This window comes from Miscanthus floridulus, chromosome 8, assembly GCF_019320115.1.
Source record: "Miscanthus floridulus cultivar M001 chromosome 8, ASM1932011v1, whole genome shotgun sequence".
Lineage (NCBI taxonomy): Eukaryota > Viridiplantae > Streptophyta > Magnoliopsida > Poales > Poaceae > Miscanthus > Miscanthus floridulus.
This window is the reverse complement of record NC_089587.1, coordinates 2,403,147-2,427,916: the sequence shown is the minus strand read 5'-3', so window position 1 is coordinate 2,427,916 and position 24,770 is coordinate 2,403,147. Positions and strand designations below refer to the sequence as shown.

The 24,770-nt window shown below is 46.6% G+C and overlaps 2 protein-coding genes and 1 pseudogene across 3 annotated transcripts; 1 reads left to right on the top strand and 2 right to left on the bottom strand.

The window, feature by feature from the left end:
- Positions 1–1,822: 1,822 nt before the first annotated feature.
- On the top strand, positions 1,823–2,320 carry LOC136477890 (uncharacterized). Its single transcript, XM_066476148.1, has one exon. It carries the CDS (start codon positions 1,823–1,825, stop codon positions 2,318–2,320), a length of 498 nt encoding a protein of 165 aa, XP_066332245.1.
- Positions 2,321–3,770: 1,450 nt separating this feature from the next.
- Positions 3,771–17,457, bottom strand: LOC136470877 (WAT1-related protein At1g09380-like). 2 transcript variants are annotated; one of them, XM_066468607.1, is made up of 3 exons: positions 17,322–17,457; positions 14,170–14,528; positions 3,771–5,249 (listed from the first exon to the last, which is right to left on the bottom strand). In XM_066468607.1, exons 2-3 carry the CDS (start codon positions 14,352–14,354, stop codon positions 4,313–4,315), a joined length of 1,122 nt encoding a protein of 373 aa, XP_066324704.1. In that variant the 5' UTR covers positions 14,355–14,528; positions 17,322–17,457; the 3' UTR covers positions 3,771–4,312. The 2 variants fall into 2 exon arrangements, with proteins under 2 accessions (XP_066324704.1, XP_066324705.1); XM_066468608.1 differs by lacking the exon at positions 17,322–17,457 and having other exon boundaries at positions 14,170–14,595.
- Positions 17,458–17,977: 520 nt separating this feature from the next.
- Positions 17,978–20,272, bottom strand: LOC136470876 (WAT1-related protein At4g01440-like; annotated as a pseudogene).
- Positions 20,273–24,770: the final 4,498 nt, after the last annotated feature.

The window sequence follows — 24,770 nt, the reverse complement described above, 5'->3', positions numbered from 1 at the left end:
TCGAATTGCCGGTGCTCCGCGGATATGGAGACTCGATTCATTACAGAAGCAATGCAGGACTGGTGAATTACTAAAATATGAGAAAAGAATGGAATGAGAAGGAATGGAATATGGGAAAAGTACAATTAGTTTGAGATAATGAACTAAAGGTCTTAAGGGTAAAATTTGAAAATAAGATAAGAATAGTAAGCTTTTGGCAAAGGACTTTGAATTTTGCTACATCCTTACCTTGTCCCAAACCCTTGCATCATTAAAAAGCTTACACCCCGTTACATCGGGTTAGTCTTGTTGAGTACTTTTGTACTCAGGGTTTGTTAACCCTTGTTGCAGGTGAGTCACATGCGCAGGCTTGTTTTGGTCCCTGCTGCATGTCTGTGTTTGAAGTCAATGACGATGAGGAGTGATGAATGGCCTTTGGACAAGGCACTAGTTTGTATGATAAATAAAGTTAATGTAATATTATCCCGCTACTATGGTTGTATGACACTTATGGTATTGTAAGTTTGAAAACAACTGGTTTGTAACTATGTTATCTTAAGACTTCCGCTATCTTTTACTCTGGTATATATTTGAATAAACTGTTGTAATCTGCAATGACTGTGATTGGGATCCTGTTTGAAAAGAGAATCATGGATGATTCGGGTTTCCCGAGGACACCCGACAGACCTGTTGAGTTGTTGGGAACTCGTGTACACTATCCGAGGTCTGTTAAGACAACGATAGGTGCCTGTGGGCCCGATTCCTTAGGAGGTTCTGCCACACTAATAAGTCATGGTTTATAAGCCAAATACGACTAAGCGAACATGGGCCATAGTGGGTTGCCGAGTGCTGCAGTAGCCGCGGTGAGCTACGGCTACCGAATGCAGTCGTGGTCGTGGGAAGACGGATGTCGCAGCGGTGAGCTATCACGCGCCGCCGTGCGAGCTAGATGCCTTTTTTCCGACTTATACCTTGCTTAGGTACCTTCGTATCTATCTCAATGACTGACAGCATGTTCGTTTCGTCGTAAACGATCGTGGATTATTTACTGCTGGCTGATTTGGTGTGAGAGAAAAAGACTGTTTTAGCTTATAATCCACGATCGTATACGAGCAAGCGAACAGACTATGAGATGAATACGAGAGTATCAAATATGGTCTTAGCATCCTATAACTAGGTTCGTGTTGAAACCATGTTCACGAAGAGAGGTGTGGCACGATGATCCCGCAAGCCATGGCTGTCGACGGAAAGGAGGCAGCAGCTCAACATGGCCAAATGTGTTTATCATCGGCACGATGATCGACTCCGCACCATCATTGTCACCCGCCTGCCGATGGCGTGGAAGACATCGGGCGCGATGGAGGCCACGACTATTATCAGTCTACCCTAAAACTCGTGAGTTGCAAATCCATGCAGATTTCTCTCATGCCCACGTGCCTCTCTTGTTTTGGTTCGGGCTATTAGCGGCGGCACACACTATATAGTATTTGCTAGGAACTAGTAATGGAGGATTAATAATAGACTTTGCTTTTTTGTTTATTTTTCTTAAATATTATGTAATGTGAATGATTTGTTGCCGGGCCCTTGGATCAACTGAATAGTTTTATTAGGGAAATCAACTGAGTAGCTGAAAACCTTGTAATAATAAAAACTAGGGTGTGTGCTCGAGCCGTTTTTTTTTGCCCATTTTTTAAAAGTTTTTCATAAATATGTCCTGACGGTATCCTTTCAAAAAAAATAGACCCAGATCTCGGCGTCATGATAATTGGCGCCATGCTAACATGTCTCGACGCCAAATACTCTGGCGTTTTGGTCGGTGGATGGCGTTGGCGTGGCTCACGACATGGCGGTGACCTGGCAGCCATCTCGGCGCCACAGATCTTGGCGCTGTGCCTGCCTTACGTGTGGGCTCCCTTCCCTTTCTCTCTTCTACCTCTTTCTCTTCCCTTCTCCCTCGTTCTCTCCCGTCCTGAGCCCACCCAGCCCCGCCGCGCTCCACCGCCCCACCCGCCCTGCCGCGCATGCTGTGCCCTACCGCGCCGCGACGCTACCCGCTCTCCCCGCCGCGCACAGTGCCGCGCCACGTCCTGCCCCGGCGCTCGTGACCCTCCCCGGCCTCTCGCCCGCCCGCCCCACCTCCCGCGTCTCCTCCCGCTTGCCCCGCCTCCCTGTCCGGCCGCGCGCGGTGGCCGCTCGCCGACGCGCTGTCCCGTGGCCCTCCACCGCGCCCTCCACTGGCCGGCTTCCTCTCGCCCGCCTCCCGCGTCTCCTCCCGCTTGCCCCGCCTCTGATGCCTGGCTTGGGCGGAGCAGGGGGCCGGGTGCCGCCGTCCAGGCTGTAGGGCAGGGGCTGGTGGCCGAGCGCCTCCTCCCACTCGCCGCCTCGAAGGCTACAGTTCAGCTTGGGCCGTTCGTTGCTAGCGCCTCGCTACAACGATGTCGTGCACTGCCATCGTTGGACGGGGTGAATTTCGTGTATATGCAATGTAGTTAGTTAGTGAGGTTGAATTGTTGAGTAGTAGTTAGTTTATTGATGTTGGAAGATAATGTGATAACCTATTTAGTTTAATTAGTTTGGTGATCTAGTGATCAGGTGATAACCTAGTTAGATTATTTACATATTTAGTTAGTTAGCTATTCCTAAGGTTGGGCGAAGTGGGCGTCGGTTTTAAACGGTACCATGACGCCATAGATCTTGGCGCCTAGCTCGACGCTATGGTTATCGGTGCCAAGCTTGGCTCCGAGATGGCTACCAGGTCACCGCCACGTCGCGAGCCACGCTAGCGCCATCCACTGACCAAGGCGCCACCTGAGTATTTGGCGCCGAGACGTGTTTGCTCGGTCTGGGTCTATTTTTTGAAAGGATACCGGGGCGTATTTGTGAAAAACTTAAAAAAAAAGGCAAAAAAAAAACAAAAAATTCGGGCGCTTGAGTGAGGCCACGGGACAAAGTTTTTTTTTTAAGCAGAACGTCCAAATTGCCTAGCCTGGTCCAATGGAACGAAAGGAACTGGGCTTGGCCCATAGCCCAGGAACTAGTCCGGCTTTAGATGGCAGCGAGCAGCGAGGGATCACAGTAAAGACTGAAGACTTTTGCTAAAAAAAACAAAGAGTACAAACTGAAGACGTTGCTCAAAAAAAAAAAGGAGAGAGAGAGAGAGAGAGAGAGAGAGAGTAAAGACCGAAGACTGAAGAGAAGAGGAACAAGAACAAACATCACTGGTTCCCCAAAAAAAAGAACAAACATCACTACTGCATGGTAGAGCCCTGTTTTTATCTGTCTGTCTGTTTATTTATTTCCGGTCTAGTAAAAACAGCAATATACCAGAAATCCATCATCAGAAAAAGAAAGAAATTAAAGCCCCTTTGGAACAAAGGATTCATGGAGGAATTTTATAGGATTCTAAACCTATAGGAATTTTTCCTATGTGATCCTTTGGAACAAAGGATTGGTCATCCTGGAATCCTACAAAATTCCTATGGAATGGCTCAATCTATAGAAATTTTGGAGGAAATCTAACATGAGGCCCAACCTCTTGGAAAGTTTCCTTTGTGTCTATCTCTCTCTTCTAATTCTCTGCGTTGTATCCAAATGCTCCATTAGAGATTTCCTTCATTTTCAATTCCTATAGGATTGCAAGTGACATGCAGCTTCAATCCTATGTTTTTGCTATTCCTATGTTCTAAATATCCTTTGTTCCAAAGGGGGCCAAAACATGGAGAGAGCGAAGCGCATATTGCTATTTAGACGCATATATAATAAACAAATCCATGAATAGTAGCACATGAATGCAAGAGTGCAAATAATTAAACTGATTGGCGAACGAAGCATTACATTATAGTAGTAGTACAACACATGTCTTAATATCAAATAATGTATATATACATAATTAATTCCCAACAAGAATATCTTTTTCTAGAAGACTAATGCATAGTCTATGCTTGACCTATCAATCTGATACGATAGGTCAGTAGTGTTTCATTTTCTGGCTGACGACTGAAAGCTCTATTGATCTCCATATGCGATCTTTTTTATTTGCATCGATCTGTCTCTGTGTTTTGTTGTCTCTCTGTCTATGTATGTACTACCTGCCTGACCAATAGCCTACAGCAGCAGCAATAGCCATGACCATGATACGTGATGAGATCATCATCCTGCCGGCCGATCGATCCATTTTAACTTCTAGTTCTAGCTAGCTGCTCAATTTTATTTATTTACCATAAATTAAAACTGCATGTGCATGCATGCAGCTCCCTGATGGATCGATCAGATGCTGGACGATGCGCGTTATAGCTGCTACCTTGTGATGGATGGATGCAGCTGCAGTTGCTAGCTACACTCGGTCGTCGGCGGCGTTGTTGTTAGTAGTGGTGGTGCCGCCGTTGGTTCTGATCGACATCGTCGTCGTCCCGTCGACGTTCCCGTTGAGCTGCTGCTGCTGCTGCTGCTGCTGCTGCTGTTTGAGGTGCTTCATCTCTTTGCCTTTGCCCCAGAGGAAACCGTAGAGTCCGAGGATGATGAGCACGTCGCCGAGCAGGCTGCCGACGGAGACGTCGGTGCCGAGCAGCAGCGAGTCGAGCACGGTGGTAGCCACCAGCGAGAGGGAGTTGAACATGGACGGGTAGATGGGCCCTCGTCTCGTGATGGCCCAGGAGATGAGGCAGAATGTGACGGCGGTGTTGAACACCCCCGAGTAGACGACGGTGACGAGGCGCAGATCCCACGACAGGCGCCACGACGCCGGGTCGCCCCTGCTGATGACGGCGCCGATGGCGAGCGCCTGGACGGTGCCGCAGAAGCAGGCCAGCAGCGTGGACAGGTACTTGCAGGGGAACACCCTGCCCACCCTGGCCTGCACGATGAACCAGAGCGCGTAGGCGAGGCAGCTGCCGCACAGGTACACGGTGCCGAGCGGCATGTTGCGGTGGTGGTGCGGGGCCGTGGCGGCGCGGTGGCGGAGCAGGTGCGTCGGCCACGGGTGCAGCGGCGGGCCCCTGTAGAGGCTGGCCACCATGGTGCCGCCCACGCACACGGCCGTGCCGGCCATCTTCGCCCGCCCCGCCCACGTCCCCGCCGCCAGCTTCTCCACGCGGAGCAGCACCGCCATCAGGAACGTCACCACGGGGATCAGGTTCAGGAAGTTGACGGAGATGGCGGCCGTGGTGGCGCGCAGGCCGTAGTAGTGGAGACCCATGGCGAGGACGATGCTGAAGAGCGCGCTGATGGACATCCACCCCAACACCTTGAAGGTCACCTTTGGCACCATGGACCTGCACGCACCCGTCACCGCCACACATACACCATGGACGGACCACAGTAATATAATGCTTACTCTGTTAATTAACACTTAGATATATATGTGACTAGCTACTAAAATAAATATAGTACTAATGGACTGGACTGAATATATGTATAGAAAGAGATCGAGCAATATATACAAAATAGTTAAACAAGACACGGGGAGCTTGAGCTTGGCAATAGTACTGTGTAACAATGCGTGGTGCTGGTGTCTCTGGTCTGTGCTGATAGCCACATCACACACACAGGTCTGGTAGCTGCTAATGATAGAGTGACAAAGCAGGCATCAGCCAAAGCCAAACTGCCAAACTGCCAAAGTAAAGGTGAATGAGACGACTGCATGCTATAAGTGACAGAGGGTAGCAGTGACAATATATATAATGCATGGTATGGCTAACACAATTACTAATTAGCATCCCAGCCATGTTAAAACCTATATATGGTACTTAATAAGCAAGTCCCATGCCAAATATTTTCTGTATTCTCAGTTCTTCAAAGATATGATTTGGACAGCCTCCGCTGCAAAGTTAGGTTATAGATGGCACATAGATAATGGGCATAGAATCAAATTTTGGAAATATATCTAGATATAGGCTCTTCAAACCTGGCTATTCATCACTATGGGAGATTTATGTTTTGATAAATGAACAATTAAAAAAAATAGCTGAGTTGTGGGATGGGTCAAATTTGAAATGTACATTCAAAACATGCGTAGAAACAGAGTGATTTTTTTTCACGATCGGGCCTTTCACCCGTTTTTCATTAAGAGAAAAAGAGAGCCGAAAGAACGGTTTACACAACGCAGCTACGGAAAAACCCATAGTGCAGGCTACAAACCACAGACCAAGTGGTTAGTAACCAAAACAACAGGATAGAAAGAACGGCAGTAGGGAGAGGTCCTCCACCACTAACCTAACCAGCTGGACCTGTAAATAAAGATACATCACGCTAGGCTGCCAAAACAGGAGAATACACGGTGTCTGTTGTAACACGGCTTCGGCGGGTGGCGAAGGCCTCAGACAGCGAGGTGTCGCCAAGGCGTCTTTGACCGTCTTAGGGCAGAGACCTGGCGCTGACTAAAGGAACTTTCCTGGCTATGCTCGTAGGGCACTGCACGAGGCTCAGCGAGCTTGTCGCGAATTCAGCCCAGGCCAGGCACAGACATCTCCGACCTATGCTCAGGCGGACGCCGCCCCGCTTCGGCTCACGGGCGTCTCCGGCGATGAGGGCGGAGGCCGTCTTACCTCTGAACTAATCAAACAAACTATCTTGCCTAAGTGTGTGCAGGTACTCGAGCGCAGGCGCCCGTGGTCTGCGCGAGCGCGCCAGCATGGCCCCCGCGCGGCCGAGCGGAGACCTACGGTTGATGTCTCCGACCGGACCGGCGGAGACCGCCAAGGCAACGGCGCGCCCCCGAAGATGGAGGCCAGCGTCGGGAACCATGGCCCCCACGCGGCCGGGCGGAGACATACGGTTGATGTCTCCAACTGGACCGGCGGAGACCCGCCAAGGCGATGGCGCGCCCCTAAAAACGGAGGCCAGCGTCGGGAACCAGGCCTTTGGGCCGAAGACCGAGGCACGGTGGGCCGGCCGCTTATGGAGGCCCGTTACTTGAAGACGGTGTGGCCGGATTGCCCCACAAACAAGAGACTAGTGGCGGAATATTCTAGGAATGCACTGTAGCAGTTGAGGGGCATTGTAATAAATTCTGTCAGGAAGTAGTTGAGCCCTATAAATAGGGAACACTTATAACCGTGCGGATGGATGGTGAATGAATTAATGAAACCCTAGCTTTTTGTGCCAGCTTCCCACACGCTCACCTGTCGTGCCTATCCCGAGCCTCCGCCCGAGGGCGACGCCTGGAGGGCGGAGGCCTCTATCTCCCTCACACTGTCCAAAACCACTAGTTTCAACATTGGCGCCCACCGTGGTTTGGCCAAGACAAACCAACGATGGCAGGGAAAAGAAAAACCACCACCAGAGCAGCAACGACCACGGGTCAGAGAGGAAGGCCTAGGCTTACCACTCGCAGCACCTACGCAACCTCGCCAGTGGAGGACGGCACCAGAGCAGATGCCCAGGGTCAACAATCGGAACCCCAACATCCAGAGATCCAAGACCCGGAGGCCCAACCAAACTCAGGTACAACACTAGAGCAAGAACTGCATCAGCTGCAAGCACAGTTGCAAAGAACGCAACAAGAGAGGGACAGAATGGCAGCAGCATTCGTAGCTAATCAGCAAGCTACTCAAGCGTCAGCACATGCAGTAGAAATAAGGCAGCAGTTAGCAGTCCTACATGCTGAGATGCTAAGTATGCAGCATGTAGTACCAGCGTCAACCTCCGTGATCCCAGCGTCTGCAGCAACACCAACTGCAACCATGCCTCCGCCAATGATCAGCCCAACCACGATGCCACCTCAGGCGATGCGAAGGCCTATCGACCCCAAGTCCCCACTCTCTGAAGGCATACAACAATCGCCATGGCCAACGGCGTACAAGCCAATCACACTACCAAAGTTCAACGGAAAGACAGACCCCCATCAGTTCATTATGAGTTACGAGGCAGCAGTAGCCTCCGCCAGTGGAGATGACGCCGTCCTAGCAAAGTCATTTGTTATTGCTGCCGAAGGTGACATGTTGGCTTGGTATTCCATGCTCAAACCAAGCATGGTCTATTCTTGGGAAAATCTCCGGAACAAGATATTGGCAAACTTCAAGGGGCTAGCAGCACAGTCGCTGACATCCATAGATCTGTTTTAGTGCAAACAAATGCAGGGAGAGACACTACATGACTACTTTTGGAAATTCATGCAACTAAAGGCAAAGGCACCAGACGTCCCAGAAGAGATCGCCATTGAAGCAGCGATCAAAGGGCTTCGAATCAGGCCGTTCGCAGCACACCTAGCAAGAAAGAAACCAACTTCCATACAGCAGTTATACGACAACTTTGAGAAGTACTGCAGATCAGACAATGACCTCTGGAAAAGGCTGGAGGAGCAGGGTCAAAACAGACAGCAAAACAACAGCAAAAACTCACAGAAGAGCTACGCGAACCAGAACGCATCAAATCAGAAACCAGGCCAGGGGCAGGTGCTCAGCCTCGAGGGTCAACCTCACCCCGAACAAGGGCAACTGGCAGGGCCAGCAGGGCCGGAGACCTAGACCAGGAACCAAGGTAGGCAAGGTTACCAAGGTAAAAACTAGAACAAAAACCACAACCAGAAACAACGCAGGCCATATTGCGTTTTTCACGGCGAAAGCGCAGGGCACAACACCAAAGATTGTCCGGAGACAAAGGAGGCCATAGGTGAAGAAGTCCCGAAAGACCACCGTATATCCCTCCTCCGGTTCCGGAACAGTCTGGCCAGGCGAAGGGATTTTTACCCTGGAAGAAGGAAAACATGATTCCTTCAACATCTCCGTGATTGCCTCTTCAGTAATGGAGGAGGGGCCGAAATCCCAAGACTTTATCGCCATATCTCTGGAATCCACAGCGATCAGGTCTTCGACAGACACAGAGACACTCCCCAAATCCTCCTCCACTAGCTTTTCAAACTCCAACGTGGAGGCAGAGGCAAGCATGCACTCCTCAAAACACGCACCCCAGCCGACGGCCCTAACGCCGAGAAGGTGGCGATAGGGTCCGAAAAGGCGGGCCGGCAAGTTTGGGCGGAGGCGGAAAGGAAAGCCACCGCGACAGCCGCCTAAGCGCGAGACGCAGGCAGAAAGACGGAACGCACGAGGGCAGCAAAAGGCGAAAGCGAAGAGAGCAGAGAGCGATTTCTCAAAGGCAATGAAAGCGGATGAGCAATGCGGGGGGGGGGGGGGGACCCCGCCACCAACAACACCCTTATATAGGCGGTGGGCAGGCAGTCCGGCTCCCACCATACAACGGTCATCTCCAGAGAATTCGCTTGCCGCACAACGGTCATCTCCGAAAAAGTCACAAGGTATGCAACGGAAACTGACACGGCATAAACGGCCGCACCGTAGGACAACGGCTAGATTTGCTGCCCAACGGCTACTCTTAACGAGACCAGCGGCCACACTAGAGCAGGCTAGGGGGGAAGTAGCGGGGCCTCGCTCGAAGATGCCAATGCACGTGGCCTCCGCCCCTACGGATGCCTTTGGTCAAGGCGTTTTGAGCTCACGGCACGCTCCAGCGAACCATGGTCTCAAAAGGGGGGAACTGTTGTAACATGGCTTCGGCGGGTGGCGAAGGCCTCCGACAGCGAGGTGTCGCCAAGGCATCTTCGACAGTCTTAGGGCGGAGACCTGGTGCTGACTAAAGGAACTTTCCTGGCTATGCTCGTAGGGCACTGCACGAGGCTCAGCGAGCTTGTCGCGAATTCAGCCCAGGCCAGGCACAGACATCTCCGACCTATGCTCAGGCAGACGCCGCCCCGCTTCGGCTCACAGGCGTCTCCGGCGATGAGAGCGGAGGCCGCCTTACCTCTGAACTAATCAAACAAACAATCTTGCCTAAGTGTGTGCAGGTACTCGAGCGTAGGCGCCCGTGGTCTGCGTGAGCGAGCCAGCATGGCCCCCGTGTGGCCGGGCGGAGACCTACGGTTGATGTCTCCGACCGGACTGGTAGAGACCCACCAAGGCAACGGCGCCCCCCTAAAGACGGAGGCCAGCGTCGGGAACCATGGCCCCCGCGCGGCCGAGCGGAGACATACGGTTGATGTCTCCGACCGGACCGGCAGAGACCCGCCAAGGCGACGGCGCGCCCCTGAAAACGGAGGCCAGCGTCGGGAACCTAGGCCTTTGGGCCGAAGACCGAGGCACGGTGGGCCGGCCGCTTATGGAGGCCCGTTATTTGAAGACGGTGTGGCAGGATTGCCCCGCAAACAAGAGACTAGCGGCGGAATATTCTAGGAATGTACTGTAGCAGTTGAGGGGCATTGTAATAAATTCTGTCAGGAAGTAGTTGAGCCCTATAAATAGGGAACACTTGTAACCGTACGGATGGATGGTGAATGAATTAATGAAACCCTAGCTTTTCATGCTAGCTTCCCACACGCTCACCTGTCGTGCCTATCCCAAGCCTCCGCCCGAGGGTGACGCCTGGCGGGCGGAGGCCTCTGTCTCCCTCACGCTGTCCGAAACCACTAGTTTCAACAGTGTCTAAGTATCCACCAAGAGAAGACGACGAGCAACATGGCGGCAAAGCATTTGCCAGGGTCCATGCGACAAAGCATCCACAAGAGGGGGGCATCACGCACACGGCGGAGCCCGAAGCGACATCAACGGCAAAGCATCCGTCAAAGCAGAGAGACAGCCAAACAACTGCAATTGGACAAACCCTTGCGATGATGAGCATGAAGCACATATAGGCACAACACAGGAAGGAGCTACACCGGCGAGGGCAATGAGAGATAGGCTGCAACATTGCTTCAATGAAGCCTTCAGGAAGGATATTGACATCCACAGACACCAACAACGTTGGTAGAAGCACACGAGTAGGACTTTCGCCCTAGCCTGCCCTGGACGAACATAAACTTTGACAACGCCTCCAAGGAGGTAGATGACACAGACTACGCCACCTCCGCTGGCCCGAAGAAACCAGGCAGGGTTTACACCCAGATTCTGGAAGGTCGCGGACGTAGGCCACTCATGGCACCCGCAGCAGCGACACCAACGGAAGGCCGATGCTGCCGACCTAGGCACTAGGACTGCTGTAGCCTCCACACCACCACAAACCTACTGACCGCCCACACTAGCCGCCAGAACTAAGAGCCGAACACCAGCAGGGAAGTCTTGCAGGGCCCCAACCGCCAGAAAGCGCTGGCCACAACAGGCTGCCGCATAGCCCCATTCGTCAGTGGGTAGGCCCCGATCGCGACTACCGCAGTGGGGGGAGCAGCGGATCCGGCGACGTAGAGGCCAGATTCGATCTATGGGGGCTCGGATCTAGTTCGTCGGCCAGCCAACTCGCCGGAGAAGACGGGGAAGGCTGCGCCGGGGAAGGAGGTGACGACACCCGCGCACAGCGAGCGACGCCCCTTCCACCTCACAGACCGCAGATCCAGCATGGGGAAGGCCAGATTTGGCCCGGGGGGGGGGGTCCGGATCTAGGTCGCCGGTCGGCCAGCTCGTCGTAGTTGCCGTGGAAGGTCGTGGAGGAGAGATGGAGTGGGTGGGGGGGGGGGGGGGGGAGGGAGGAAAGGGGCTACAACGGGGCCCTTTTTTTCGAGCCGACGTGGGCCGTCAGAGAGGAGGCGGGAGGAGGCCACTGGAGCGGCGGAGGCTGGCCGCCCTGAGTCGCCCGTAGGGGGCGCTTGGGGGGGGGGGGGGGGGAGTCTATGAATATGTGGTTACAGATAACTGCTCAAATGGCTTCAGCTATCTATTTTGTTGAGGAAGAGGATACCCAAGTATGGCAGTACATTTCTAATGGTGTCCATTCCTTAACAGTCTCTACAAAATTATTAATTTTAGGGGCATTACTCCTATTCGCATTCCTGTTTACTTTGGCTGTTGTCCAAAAATAAGCTCTGGACTAGAGATAACTTAAGTTTGAGAAGGAAGGTAGACGACCCATTTTGCTTTTTCTTTGATTGTGTAGTTGTGAAACAACTCTCAGAAGAATTCTTAATAGACCTAGTGGTGCTAATTTCTTAGGATGTGGCTAAGTGATAAAATTTTTGTAGTTGCTAATAATATCTTTTCTGCCGCGGGCCTTTGGGGGCTTTAGAAATTGAGGAATGGGTTTGTGTTTTCAGGAGGATAGATATGTGGAAAGGATGTGAAGTCCTTGATCCTGAAAATTGCGATATCATGGTCCAGGGGCTGGTTGATTCTCTGCCCACCGGACCACCATCTGGAGTACAACTCCAAACTTACTTGCCGAATTCAGAAGAATTGCATCAAGTTCAGAAAGATTGACATGTTGAAGCATGCAAGAGATCAATGGGAGAATTAAGCTTCTTATTCCTGAATGCTACAAACGGGAATGACAACTACCTGGCGGCCGAAGCAGAAAGGGTTAATCGTTGTCCAAGAGTACTTCCTTTGAAGAAGCAGTTGGTTCGGACAAATGGGTGAATTTGGCTTGGCCCTATAATAAATCTAAAAAAGTTTTCGAAATAATAAACGACATGTTTGTTGGCCATTAGTTGAATGATGAAACCTGGCCTGATCGAGCAAAAGGAAAGAGGCTAAGTCAGTCCAAAGTGCTACACTACCTAGCCAGTATACGACGACGACGACATTTCATTTTTTTTTAAAAAAAAGTGAAAAGGAAAAAAGAAAAAAGAAGAAGATGCATCCACTGCACATCCTTGTCTGTCCGTAACAGAATACTAACTACACAATACAGAGAACGCGATACCTGAGATATGAGTTTTGTCTCATCAGGTCGGGGAATATATATAATGAGATGTTAGGGCCTTGTTTGGATTGCAAGTTTTTTCACTCTCTCTCCATTACATCAAATCTTTGGACACGTGCATGGAGTATTAAATGTAGATAAAAAAATAACTAATTACACAGTTTGATTGTAAATTACGAGACGAATCTTTTGAGTCTAGTTAGGCCATGATTGAACAATAATTGTCAAATACAAACGAAAGTACTACAGTGCCAAATACTAATTCCTAACCCCAATCTAAACGCTGGGCATCAGCAGCATGGGGCGCGAGAATTGAAGAGCAAAAGGAGACATGGTGTGTCATGTCTGTCTAACACCTGTCGTGCTAATCCGAGCAAGCTAAGGAAGGCATTAATTGAAGGAACTAATAACTAACTAACTGATCGTCGACGACGCTACAAGTATATTCACAATCACAAGACGGCACTCGATCGACCCGGCCGGCCGGCATATCTATCTCTGTCTCTCATGCATCCGATCCCTTTAATTTGCATTGCAGGCAGGCACATCATGCCTGCCCTCTGTAGCAAGCAGCATATACTACCTAGGTAGCTAGCTAGCTAGTATCCCTTTTGCATGTCCTCTTCTCTATCAATATATTTGCCTCGCATAATTCTGCCAGCAATTTTCGAAAAAAGAAAAAAAAAAGTATCCCTTTTGCATGCATGCTTATGCTTTTGCTTGTCAAGACAAGGCAGGCAGGCAAGAAACAGCAGGAAAGCAAACGCAACGACCCTGCCTGCCGCTGCCGGCATAGAAAAACGTGTATGCTAGGCTCATGCAACCCCGGCCCTTGTCGGTCGTCCATGATGATATATACTGTATATAATTTCATATAATTTATATATATGTATATGTATGTGTAGCCAGCCACACACACATATATTATTCCATTCGTGTCAAAAAAAAGTATATACGTACGAGAGATCATCACAGGATCCGGAAAAAAAATTATTTATCTGAATATATATTTCGATGCGAGGACGGGTCGGGTCGGAACCTAGCTATCATATGTGTGCGTAGCTTGGTAGAATGTGCAGATATATATAAACCAAAGTCTGAGACTCATGAGCGAGCATGTAGTGTCTGTCTAGTTGCTATCCTGGCAGTCAAATGCCTGTCAAGCAACCAATTAATCCTAGCCACCAGGATTGCTGCTTGTGCCTGGGTAAACAACCAAACACCCTCGTATAGCTAGACTTTTTTTTACCATGAAATAAAATTAATTTGTTTATATATTGCATATATATCGTTGTTATTGTTTTTTATGAACGTAAGTCTTTGTTATATTGTGGTTGGCCAGCTGGTATATATATATACGTGTAGTAGTCATCAAATCAAATAATTAGGCAACAATGTAAGCTAGGTTTGTTTACTACTGTACTTAATTACTTTGTGACACGAGCATCGTCTTATCTAAAGTTGCTTCATATAAAGTTACTATTGCACACATGCATCAATCATGCTGCAATGCATTAATATAATTGGTGCGTACTACTAGGTGGGTAGAGGTACCTGTCAAAGTAAAAGGCGAAGGGAGCGACGACGATGGCGCCGATGAGGTTGCGGTACGCGAGGAGGACGAAGGGCTCCATTCCCACGTTCAGCGCCAGCTTCGACAGGAGCAGGGCGCCCATGGTGAAGGCCTGCACCAGCACCATGCTCGCCGGCAGCATCACCGCCTCCATGGACCATGCCATCTTCGTCGTCGTCGTCTTCTCGCCCGGTCCACCTCCACAATCCTGATGTTCGACGCTGAACGTACGATCGATCTCGCTCGATCGTCGCCGACCAACGACGAGCTCGACGCCGCCGCCGCCGCCGCTTCCGGCCGATCCTATATATGAAGCCTGATCTGCAGTCGTCTCGTCTCCCTGCACAGACGACGACGACGATGGATGGATGGATGGATGGATTCTCACAGCACAGCAGACTAGCTAGCTAGCATATATATATATATATATATATATATATATATATATATATATATATATATATATATATATACATGCCATGTCCGCTTAGCTTATAAGCCGTACTTTTTTAGCCAATAAATATTATTTTTCTCTCACAACAAATCAGCCAACAATACTTTCAGCCATGACTTATCAGCCAAACGAATAGGGCAATAGCTAGCAGCTCAACTGCCTAGGTACCCATACCCATGGATGCAATGCAATTCGATGGATCAATGACAGAGCCTAGCTAGCTAGTACCTGAATAGCACTTGCGTAAGCGCATGGCAATCTAATTAGGCCATGTGTACATACTACTACATCTCCATGGATCCATGATGAACGAAATTGCCCGACAATCGATGCATGGACTGCATTGTATTCATCATCTCTACTCTTTTCATCTAGATAGATAGGAAAACTCCCCATTTGCTTTCCATCTCGGCCATCCGTTTTTATTTGCATTGGCTCTCTTCTTCCGTCTACATATCAACCAATCAATCAGCCGGCCGCCCATCCATGCATGCCAGCAGGAGAGTTTGGTTTCGGTGGACAACATACACAGCTTAATTACTATGCAATGTCAAAAAGAAAAAAGAGTCACTAGCTAGCTAGCTAGTCATTCAAAAAGCTAACTGAGACGATGAGAGCTAGCTGATATGATCCAGTGGTGCACGCAACTTAGTTTATTCGCTTTGCTTTGCATTAATATATAAAATATATAGGAGCAGGCAGGCAAGTCTCGCATGGTTCAATTGATATACAGGCACGCACAGTACTGTCATAGGAGATTATTGTATTGTACTTATAGCAACTTGTTACAATTAGCTACTAGTCAATAGGGACCAAGCACAGAGTTCAAACACAACAGCAAACTATAGTTTCTTTAAAGATTAGGTGAAGTACGGTCAAGAACACATACAAGAATATATATTAATAATTAAGCGCGTTATACACTGTGCTCAATCATGCATGCCACACAGCACATATATATATAGATAATAACATCACCTAGCTAGTACAAACGACGTTGGAAAAACTTGCCTATGAGTGAACGCAAGCGAGGCACAAAACTAGTATTATTTAATTTGACCTGATAATTGTAGTAGTATTTATTTGTGACTCATTAATTAGTTATTATCCACTACTATAGAAATTATTTTCACCAGCACCATTTTACCGCTGTTTTTCCTTTAAACCAATAGTGATAATATATCACCACCAGTCTGGTTTTCACCACCTGTTCGAGCCACGAGCCGGCGGTGAAAACCAGCCTTAAGTGTGTAACTAGAACCCTAGAGCATCCTCACTCTCTCCTACTCTTCTCACCTACAGGCATGACGATGGCGGACCTGCCCCTACGTCCTAGCCCGACAGCGGTAGACTCTTGGCTCGTCCCCCTTGTATCGGTGTGACGGTGTCACCTGCCACCCACTCGGCCAAATCCAACATGGATGGGGGGCGGCGCTGGCCTCGTCCTCCCTCCCTAGCCTGGTGGTGGCGGCGCTCCCCTACCTCTCCCAACAAGCCCACCTCACAGTGGCGGGCCCCTTCTCCTGGCATGACGTGGTGCCCACCAACCCCTTCAACTAGATCCACCATGGACAGGGGCAGCGACCCTGCCCTTTCCTCCCTAGCCTGCGGCATCCCTCCCGATGAGCACGGCTCGGCGGCGGTATGCCTTCTAGCACGACAATGGCACCCACCGCCACCCCCTCGTCCAGATCTGTTGTGGATGGGCATGGTGAGACACAAGCAAGGTAGATGGGGACGACGACACACAGACCCGTGACCAACTCCATTTTCACTGCTGGCGAGCAAAACCGACGGTGATAGAGGCTTTAATTAGGCCCGGCAGTGATGGTGTTATTGTAGTAGTGATCTCAGCCTACTATTTATTATGTTACTAGCTATTTATATATAGTAATCTTCTTTCGTAAAGTTTAGTTACAGTTTGGACTCTTCGTTGGATGTTACATACATACAACCGGACGTACATATACCTAGCTAGATGTCATGGAACCCTCTCCCAGGTATATATGGATATCCTATATGCATGATACATCCCAAATTTAACAATGCTTCTTCCATTTCGATAGCTATATATGCAAAGTCATTGCAGTATAAATGGGGAGTGATTATACTTACATACAGTATGTCCCATGAATTAGAATGTTATACTAGCATGGATGTATATTGAGTATATATGGTTCTAAATAGCCCGCTATAGGTCTGCTATATATAGTTTATTCATAGGGTCTATCGTACAATAGTGCCAATTGTTTCGCTATTGCCACTAATTAACGACGCTTTAGCTCCGCTAAACACCGTTAGGCTTAACCATAAATATTTTTCACACCGTTGATCCTGACTAAGACAAATATTCATTCCTTACTCTTGAGGACTATAACCTATGGCTTTCTTTATTTAATTAATTATGTAATAAACCCTTGGATAAACACTGAATTGTTGAATAAACTATAGCCATGAGTATGTGAATGTTGAGATCCTGTTGGCATAGGCAGGTTCACAGATCCCAATATTTCGCCATTCGCCATTGCTTTGTTGCCCCTAGTTCCTACTCTATCTCTGTTTTACCTATATATGCATGCAGAGGCAAGCTATATGTATAGAACTTGGCAGAAAGTCAAGAAAAGGGCAGAATCTAATCGATTAAATAAGGGTATAACCAAACAATTTAAGGAAACTTACTGTTATTGTTTAGTAATCCCTTTTGCGTCCGCTGCGACGATTATTCTTTGGAAACGCAAGAAGCTGGTGTGAAGTTGGAATTGATATGAAATCAACCTTATGGCTCGAGGTAATCATATCCATTTGCCACATGCATATTGAAAGAAAGGCTAGGATGGCGAGCATGATATAGCTAAAATGGATGGAAGGAAAATGCTGAAAGAAAGGCTAGGAAGACGAAGAAGAAATGAATGGATGCTATATATGTGGTGTTGTTGACCATGCACATGGATGTTAATTGTGGAGACAAATTAGTTTAGTTTGTCGGAGAGATCTCGAGAAACAAGCATGCATGGTCAGTATATGACGCACATGGAAAGTAGCTAGCTAGTCCTAACTATAAAAAGACTACTAAGTCTCGTGCATGTGGGCTTTTCTACACGCACCGTCTAACAGATGGATCGAGTGAAACGTGGGCAATTATTTCAGCCAATGACTCTCTTTTTTGCAGTTATGAACTAGAGGAGGAACGGAAAGGATGGAGGTGACCAAACATGTGACATATATGTGTGATGGGAGGGCAGCATTGTTTGCGGGTATATTAGTGCTGTTTAAGCAACAAACTAAGTGTGTAAATTGCAGTATAAAAAAGACTACTAGGTACAACAGCACTCCCGGCCCATCCAAAAAACCGAGAAAGTAACGAGCTTGCATTGTTTAATTTGCCCACAGCGATTGCACACTTGCACTGGCCAGAGCCATTCTTTTACATGCATGTGTAGATGCAGCAGGTGGCCGGTGGACTGATGACATGAATGCACAGAACGGTTTGCAGTTTTTGCAGCACATACAAAACCTTGACTACTACTTGTCTCTCTATTAGAGAATAAAAATTGTTTTCTTCTTCTTCTAGATCTTCCATCCACACGTACGTAGAGACTGAGACCACTGTACCTTTAATTTCTTCTCTTTTTTTCCTGTTTTCATGATTGCTCATCAGACAGCATCCTCTCTTTGTTGCGTCGCTTGCTTTGGTTTCTCTTGGCCGTCTATTGCATTAATATTGCTGGATGGAGGAGGAGCATCTGATGCCTCTTTGGTCTTTGCCCAGAGGACAAAGTATAACCCAGCAATTACAAGAGCAGAGCCCAGGGCGCTGCATGGATAATCATCAAATAATTAAAGCACGTAATAATAATCAATATTGTATTTTTTGACTAAGCAGTTGAATTAATTGGAATAAATTTTCACATTTATGTATACTAGCGAGGGTGATGCATGCATATGTATGTATACTAGTAGTAGCTAGGTACTGTACCTTCCAACATGGAGCTGTTCATGAGAGCGACGACGTTGATAGCACCTGCTATCAGCTGTATGAGAGGTGTGAATGCAGTGGTGAAGACTGGGCCTCTTTGCTCGATGCACCAAGACATGGCCAAGAAACAAACTCCAGACCCCATTATCCCCTTAATAATAAATTAATAACAGAGCAACACTAGTCAATAATTAATGGTCTATAATCATCGATCTAGGTTAATTATAAACTGAATTAATTTGCCTCTCATGTTAATTACATACCACAAAGAACACAGTGATGATCTCAAGCTTGGTTCTGAGGATCCACACTGACAGGTCCCTCTGTGTGGCCAGCCCCACAGCAGCCATCTGAAGGAAGCTGAGCAAGAACATGAGGGCATTTCCAGAGTAGAGTGCCGGGTACTTCTTCCCCAGTCTTGACTGAAGGATGAACCAAAAGGACCAACATGCCGCGCCTGCAAGTAGGGCCACAGACCCAATTGCCCATTGATGATGTGCGCCACCACCATGGCCCGCCGCAGCCGCCATTGCTGCTCCGGGTGCAGCAGGTGAGGGTTTGGTCAGTGATGGACCTTGGTAGAGTGCAAGCAGGATCGCTCCTGTGAACCCTACTGCTGTGCCAATCACCTTCGCTATGCCGGCTCCAGTCTTGAGGTCCAGTTTCTCCATCCTAGTAATGTATAGCATGCAGGTACACTTAATTACAGCATCAATTAATTAAGTAGCTAGGTACTAGCATATAATTTAATTAATTAATTACGTACCCAAAAGGAAGTGCCACAAGAAAAGTGAACATGGGAGTCATGTTGATGAAGGCACATGCAAATGTTGCTGTGGTGTATCGTAGCCCCACGAAGAACAGCCACTGCGTAAGTGAGGCACTACATATATACATACACATACGATATTATTGTGCATGTAATTAACAAAGGAATTAAGCTTTTTGATGATTAGCACAAGTCATGAAAAAAGCATCTCAACTACTACTATACTGAAGAAGAGCGATGAGAGATCACAACTACTTACCCAAGCACTGCACTGAAGAAGAGATACACAAAGATCTCAAGTGTCATCTTAGGCCTTGTCTTCCTACACGCAACATATATGTTATGCATGGTAAATCAGCAAGTAGCTAGAGTACATCTAATTATCAACCTTTACTTTTCTATGAAAATTTCATTCCAACTTCCACACAAGTACATGTACAGACAGACAAACTTAATTAGTGACGCCTGAAAGACACTTGAGCTGTCACTCACAAACTGTCACAAGCAAAGAGATCCTTAGAGATTGTCACGTGTTATAGGCTATAGCACGCAGCTAGCTAGCAATAGCATACCTCTCCCGGTAGTAGGCGATTGGGGCGAGGAAGAGGAAGGCGGTGAGCTGACGAAGCGTGATGAGGACAGTGGTGTGCATCCCTTGGTTGAAGGCCATCTTCGTCAGTGTGTTGAGCACGGCGAACACTACAACAACGGACAGCATTGTTGCCGTAGGCTTGCAGTCACCCCAAGCATGACGACCCATCGATGATCTCTCTAAAAAGGATATGAGATTGGAGATCAAGTGATGTGATGGTATCCGATCGATCCAGCAGCTGCAGGGCACTACAATAGAAGCTCTATGCTAGCTCTGGCTCCAATCTGTGTTTGCCTTACACATCCACACACATTGCATTCACGCAGGGGCTAGCTATTTATACATGTTCAGTTGGGCAATTAGCCATGGCCTCCAGCAAGCAAACTAACCTGCAGGGAGACCTATAGCTAGCTAGCTAGTTTGCTTTATGTGCACTCAAGAATGTTTACAGGTGGGCCTAGGGATATTTTTCTACACCATTCAACCGGGAGAACCTATCTGGCAAAAGAATAACGGTAGAATTGTGCATGTATGCAACTACTTTATGCTCAAATAAAATAGGGCAAATGAAGGATGCTTTCATTTGGAAAAGCTAAGCTTCAGAATTTTCCTTTAAAATAAGGAAACCGTTTTTTTGCATATACTATTAGTGCTAAGCATAGCCTTTGCCGAGCACTCCAAAATAATACACAATAATTTATTAGGTAATGTCCATTTTTCTACTACCTTGCACATCAGTCTGATTTTAAAACCATGAACTATGAAATTAGGGGAAATTAGGTATCAGACGTCCTCCAACTGTCAAAATTAGACAAATGTCATCCTCTTGCTGGTTTCAAGGTGGATTTATATTTTTGTAAGAATGAGAAATTTTGGTTTAATTTCTAAAAAATCATAACTAATATAACTAATAAATTATAAAAATATGAAACTCGTACCAATTCATTTCTAAAAGTTACCTATCTAGGTTTTTTTATATATTTATAATTATTTCAAACTTATTTATTTTTATTTCTATTATTTTATTGCTCATAGCCGTGCTCATTATTTATTAAAAAATGGATATAATCTAAATAACACCAAATAGAGTAGCAATAGATTTACAACAATTTTAAAGAAAACTGGCACTAGTTTCATATTTTTCTAGTTTTAAAAATAAATTAGTTATAAATTTTTAGAGATTAAACCTGATTTTATTGTTTTTATAATTAGAAAATAGAAACCTACCATTCAAACCAGTTTTAAGAATTAGAAAATAGAATCCTCACTTTGATCAAGTTTTATAAAATATACAATAACGTCAAATTAGTTTTATTAAATTTTCATGGCAGAGTCTTGATTTATTTTAACTTGTAGATGCAGTGGCAGATCTCACAGATTTGCCAGAGCAAGTTAAATCCCTTGCTGCGTAGCACTTGCAATTGTGTACGTCAATTGCATAACAGTTGTGTTACTAGTTGACTTGAAATTAACTGTTCTTATGCATATATCTATATATATATGCAAAATTAGCCCCACAGGGTTTGGATCCTGGATCCCACCACCACAGCATAGATGTTAACTTGACCAAAATTAGAGATTAGGACAAAACTAGAGTCGTTGCGCCTATAATTTAGAAGGGATGGAGTTAAAGAAAATGGTGGAGGAGAGAATTAAGCTTGCGTACGGAACGAAAAGAACAATCTGTTGAGGAAAAGGAGAAAGTAAAATGGAAAAGCAAGGGTATAGAAGAACCATGCAGCCCGTGCGTCAATGCATGCATATTTGCATGGTTATGGGGCGGTTGGGCCATGTTTGTTGAGTTGAATTGAAAAAGAAAAGAAACCAAAAGCACGCAGCATCTAATGCTATCTAGCCAGCAATGCAAGCAGCTTTGTTTCTCTCCATCCACAGTTGAGCGATGCGCGGTGGATGGATTACATTGCTTGCTCGCTTTTGCATGCAGTGTTGAGTCTTGTATATACGAACGCATGCATTTCGTTCCATCCATCCATGCATCCAGGCGTTACGTTTATAATGATTTCAGATCGATCGGTCTACGTTAGATACACTACAGCAGACGCGTGCTTTGCCAAGTACAATTGCACTTGGCAAAGCTTTTGCCGAGTGCTGTACTCGGCAAAGAGCTGTTGGCATATCCCTTCACGGTAAAGACTTCTTTGCCGAGTGCTTTTTGTCGGACACTCGGCAAAGCCTTTACCGAGTACCGGAAAAGCACTCGACAAAGATTTACACTCGGCAAAATGAAAATGCGAAAAAACCCAAAAATAATAGTAAAATTTTTCAAAAAAAAAATCGGGGAAGACCGCCACCAGCTAGCGCCCGCCCGTCTTCATCGAAGTCGGTGCATTTTTTGCGCTAAATTCATGGCTAATGCGGCTGGCGGGATTCGAACTCACGACCTCTCCCCCGCGTGTCTGCTGCTCTACCACTGCACTACACTATCACTTGTGTCTAGATTTCGTTATCTATCCTCATATATTATACTAAATCGAGAGTAAATTGCTTGTTTGAGGCCCTAAATGAATTCAAATCAAAAAGTGGTCAATTACAAAGTTTCATAACTTTTCGAGATCTACAATTTTCATTTAGTAAGTTTTTCCATCCGAGGTCATTTGAAAAATTCGAATTTTAAATTTGAGAGATTCAAACGTAGTTTTGCATGATAAGATGATTTCAAATCAAAAAGTTGTCAACTACATAGTTTCATAACTTTTGTAGATCTACAATTTTCATTTAGGAAGTTTTTCCATCCGAGGTCGTTTGAAAAATTCAAATTTTAAATTTTAGAGATTCAAACGTAGTTTTGCATGATAAGATGATTTCAAATCAAAAAGTTGTCAACTACATAGTTTCATAACTTTTGGAGATCTACAATTTTCATTTAGGAAGTTTTTCCATCCGAGGTCTTTTAAAAAAATTAAATTTTCAAATTTTCAAATTCAAACGTCGTTTTTGCATGACAAGATTATTTCAAATCAAAATGTTGCCAACTACAAAATTTCATAACTTCTCAAGATCTACAAAGTTTATTTTGGTCATTTGTACATCCGACATAGTGGTAGTAACATTGTTCACAAATCTTATATCTCTCTTCTACTCTCATGAAATTAATATGAAAGATATGAGAGATGTAGATTTTATGAACAACGTTATTGTCGCTTTGTCAAATGAAGAAATGACCAAAATAAACTTTATAGATCTTGATAAGTTATACAACTTTGTAGTTGAAAAGTTTTTGATTTGAATTCATTTAGGGCCTCAAAAATTGCTTTGAAAAACTGATTTGCCGAGGACCAAAAAAAAATGCACACGGCAAAATGCCTCTTTGCCGAGTGCCAAAATAAAGGCACTCGGCAAAATACATATTTGCCGAGTGCCAGAAAAAAGGCACTTGGCAAAGACGCATTTTGTCGAGTGTTTTTTTTTTGTCGAGTGGGCAAAACCTCCTGCACTTGGCAAAACGCTAATTTCCGGTAGTGATATAGGGCACATGCGTGGGCGACCGAGTGTAGACAAATGCAAAGACAACAAGGATCTATCTCCATCACTTTCCTAGTTCTCTCCATTGCTTTTATTATTTCCTTGCGTCACATGGTATTCTCAAGATCTCTTCATATCAGCTGGTCAATGTAATCAACTCAATGATACTACTTGCATGTCAAAATCAATCGATCAGTCATATCTGGTGGATACATATGCCATATATATAGCTAGAATGATCTATCGCCACTAACTAACATATATTCTGATCTTATGTTCCTCCAATATATAATAATGAGCATATAGGACTACTACTAGTAGAACAAAAAAAACAACAATGTTTTTTTCCTCGAACACGCAAAAGGCTTGCGCGTCATTCTATTAAGGTAAAGAATAATCGTTTACAACGCGCTTGATTGGCACCCTAAGGGTGGTATAGACAGATTAACATGAATGCTCATACCCCACTAGTGTACTATGTCTCTAGGTTGTACATTGGACAATAGACAACCAAGGTTCTTGGCACCAACCAAACCCATTGATCCACCTCGTGCTTGTGTTGCAGCTCAGTGGAGACCCAACGAAAGAATTGAATATGGTGTTCCGCTCCTTCCATAGCTCCCTGGCTACCAGGGCGAAGGCGGAATCGACGCCACGACTGTTGTTTGCAATCCACAACAATCTCCAAGCGGTCCACCGGTCGAAGTTTGTGGCATGGTCAGTGAAGAGCCCTATGGCTGCCCGAGTCTGATGAGGATGTTCCACCACACTTGTTTGGCAAAGGAGCAGGAACGTCAATGGCTCCAAACCTCTAATCCATGCTTGCGTTTATGGTGAATTCTTTGCGAACAAACCTCAAATACTTGGTTGCGGTTCGCTTGAAAAAAAGTGGCATGCCCCCTCACGGAGGAGGCTTCTACCATCATGGTGGCTAGTAGCACATATAGGCATACTTTTGGAGTGTGCACAACCACGCACGTATAGAGTATACTTCTATTCTGGATGTGCGCTTGAGCTATTTGGTCCCCTATTCTGTAGTTCGACGCTCTTGGCCAACACCGTCGATCCTTGCTCATCTTGTGGTGGCTTGCATGCCCTCCGCCCGACTCCTTGTTGTGTGAGGACACATGGGCGGTTACTGCAGACTCCGTGTTTGACGAGATAATGACCTCCAAGATGACCAAAACAGAGATTCACCAAAAGGCGCCCACGGAGCAGGCAATTGAGGTGCCCTTAGGGACCTCCGGTGTTTATATGACAGAACCCATGGTGCTACCGGACTGTCACCTCTATTGAGCATATTGTTTT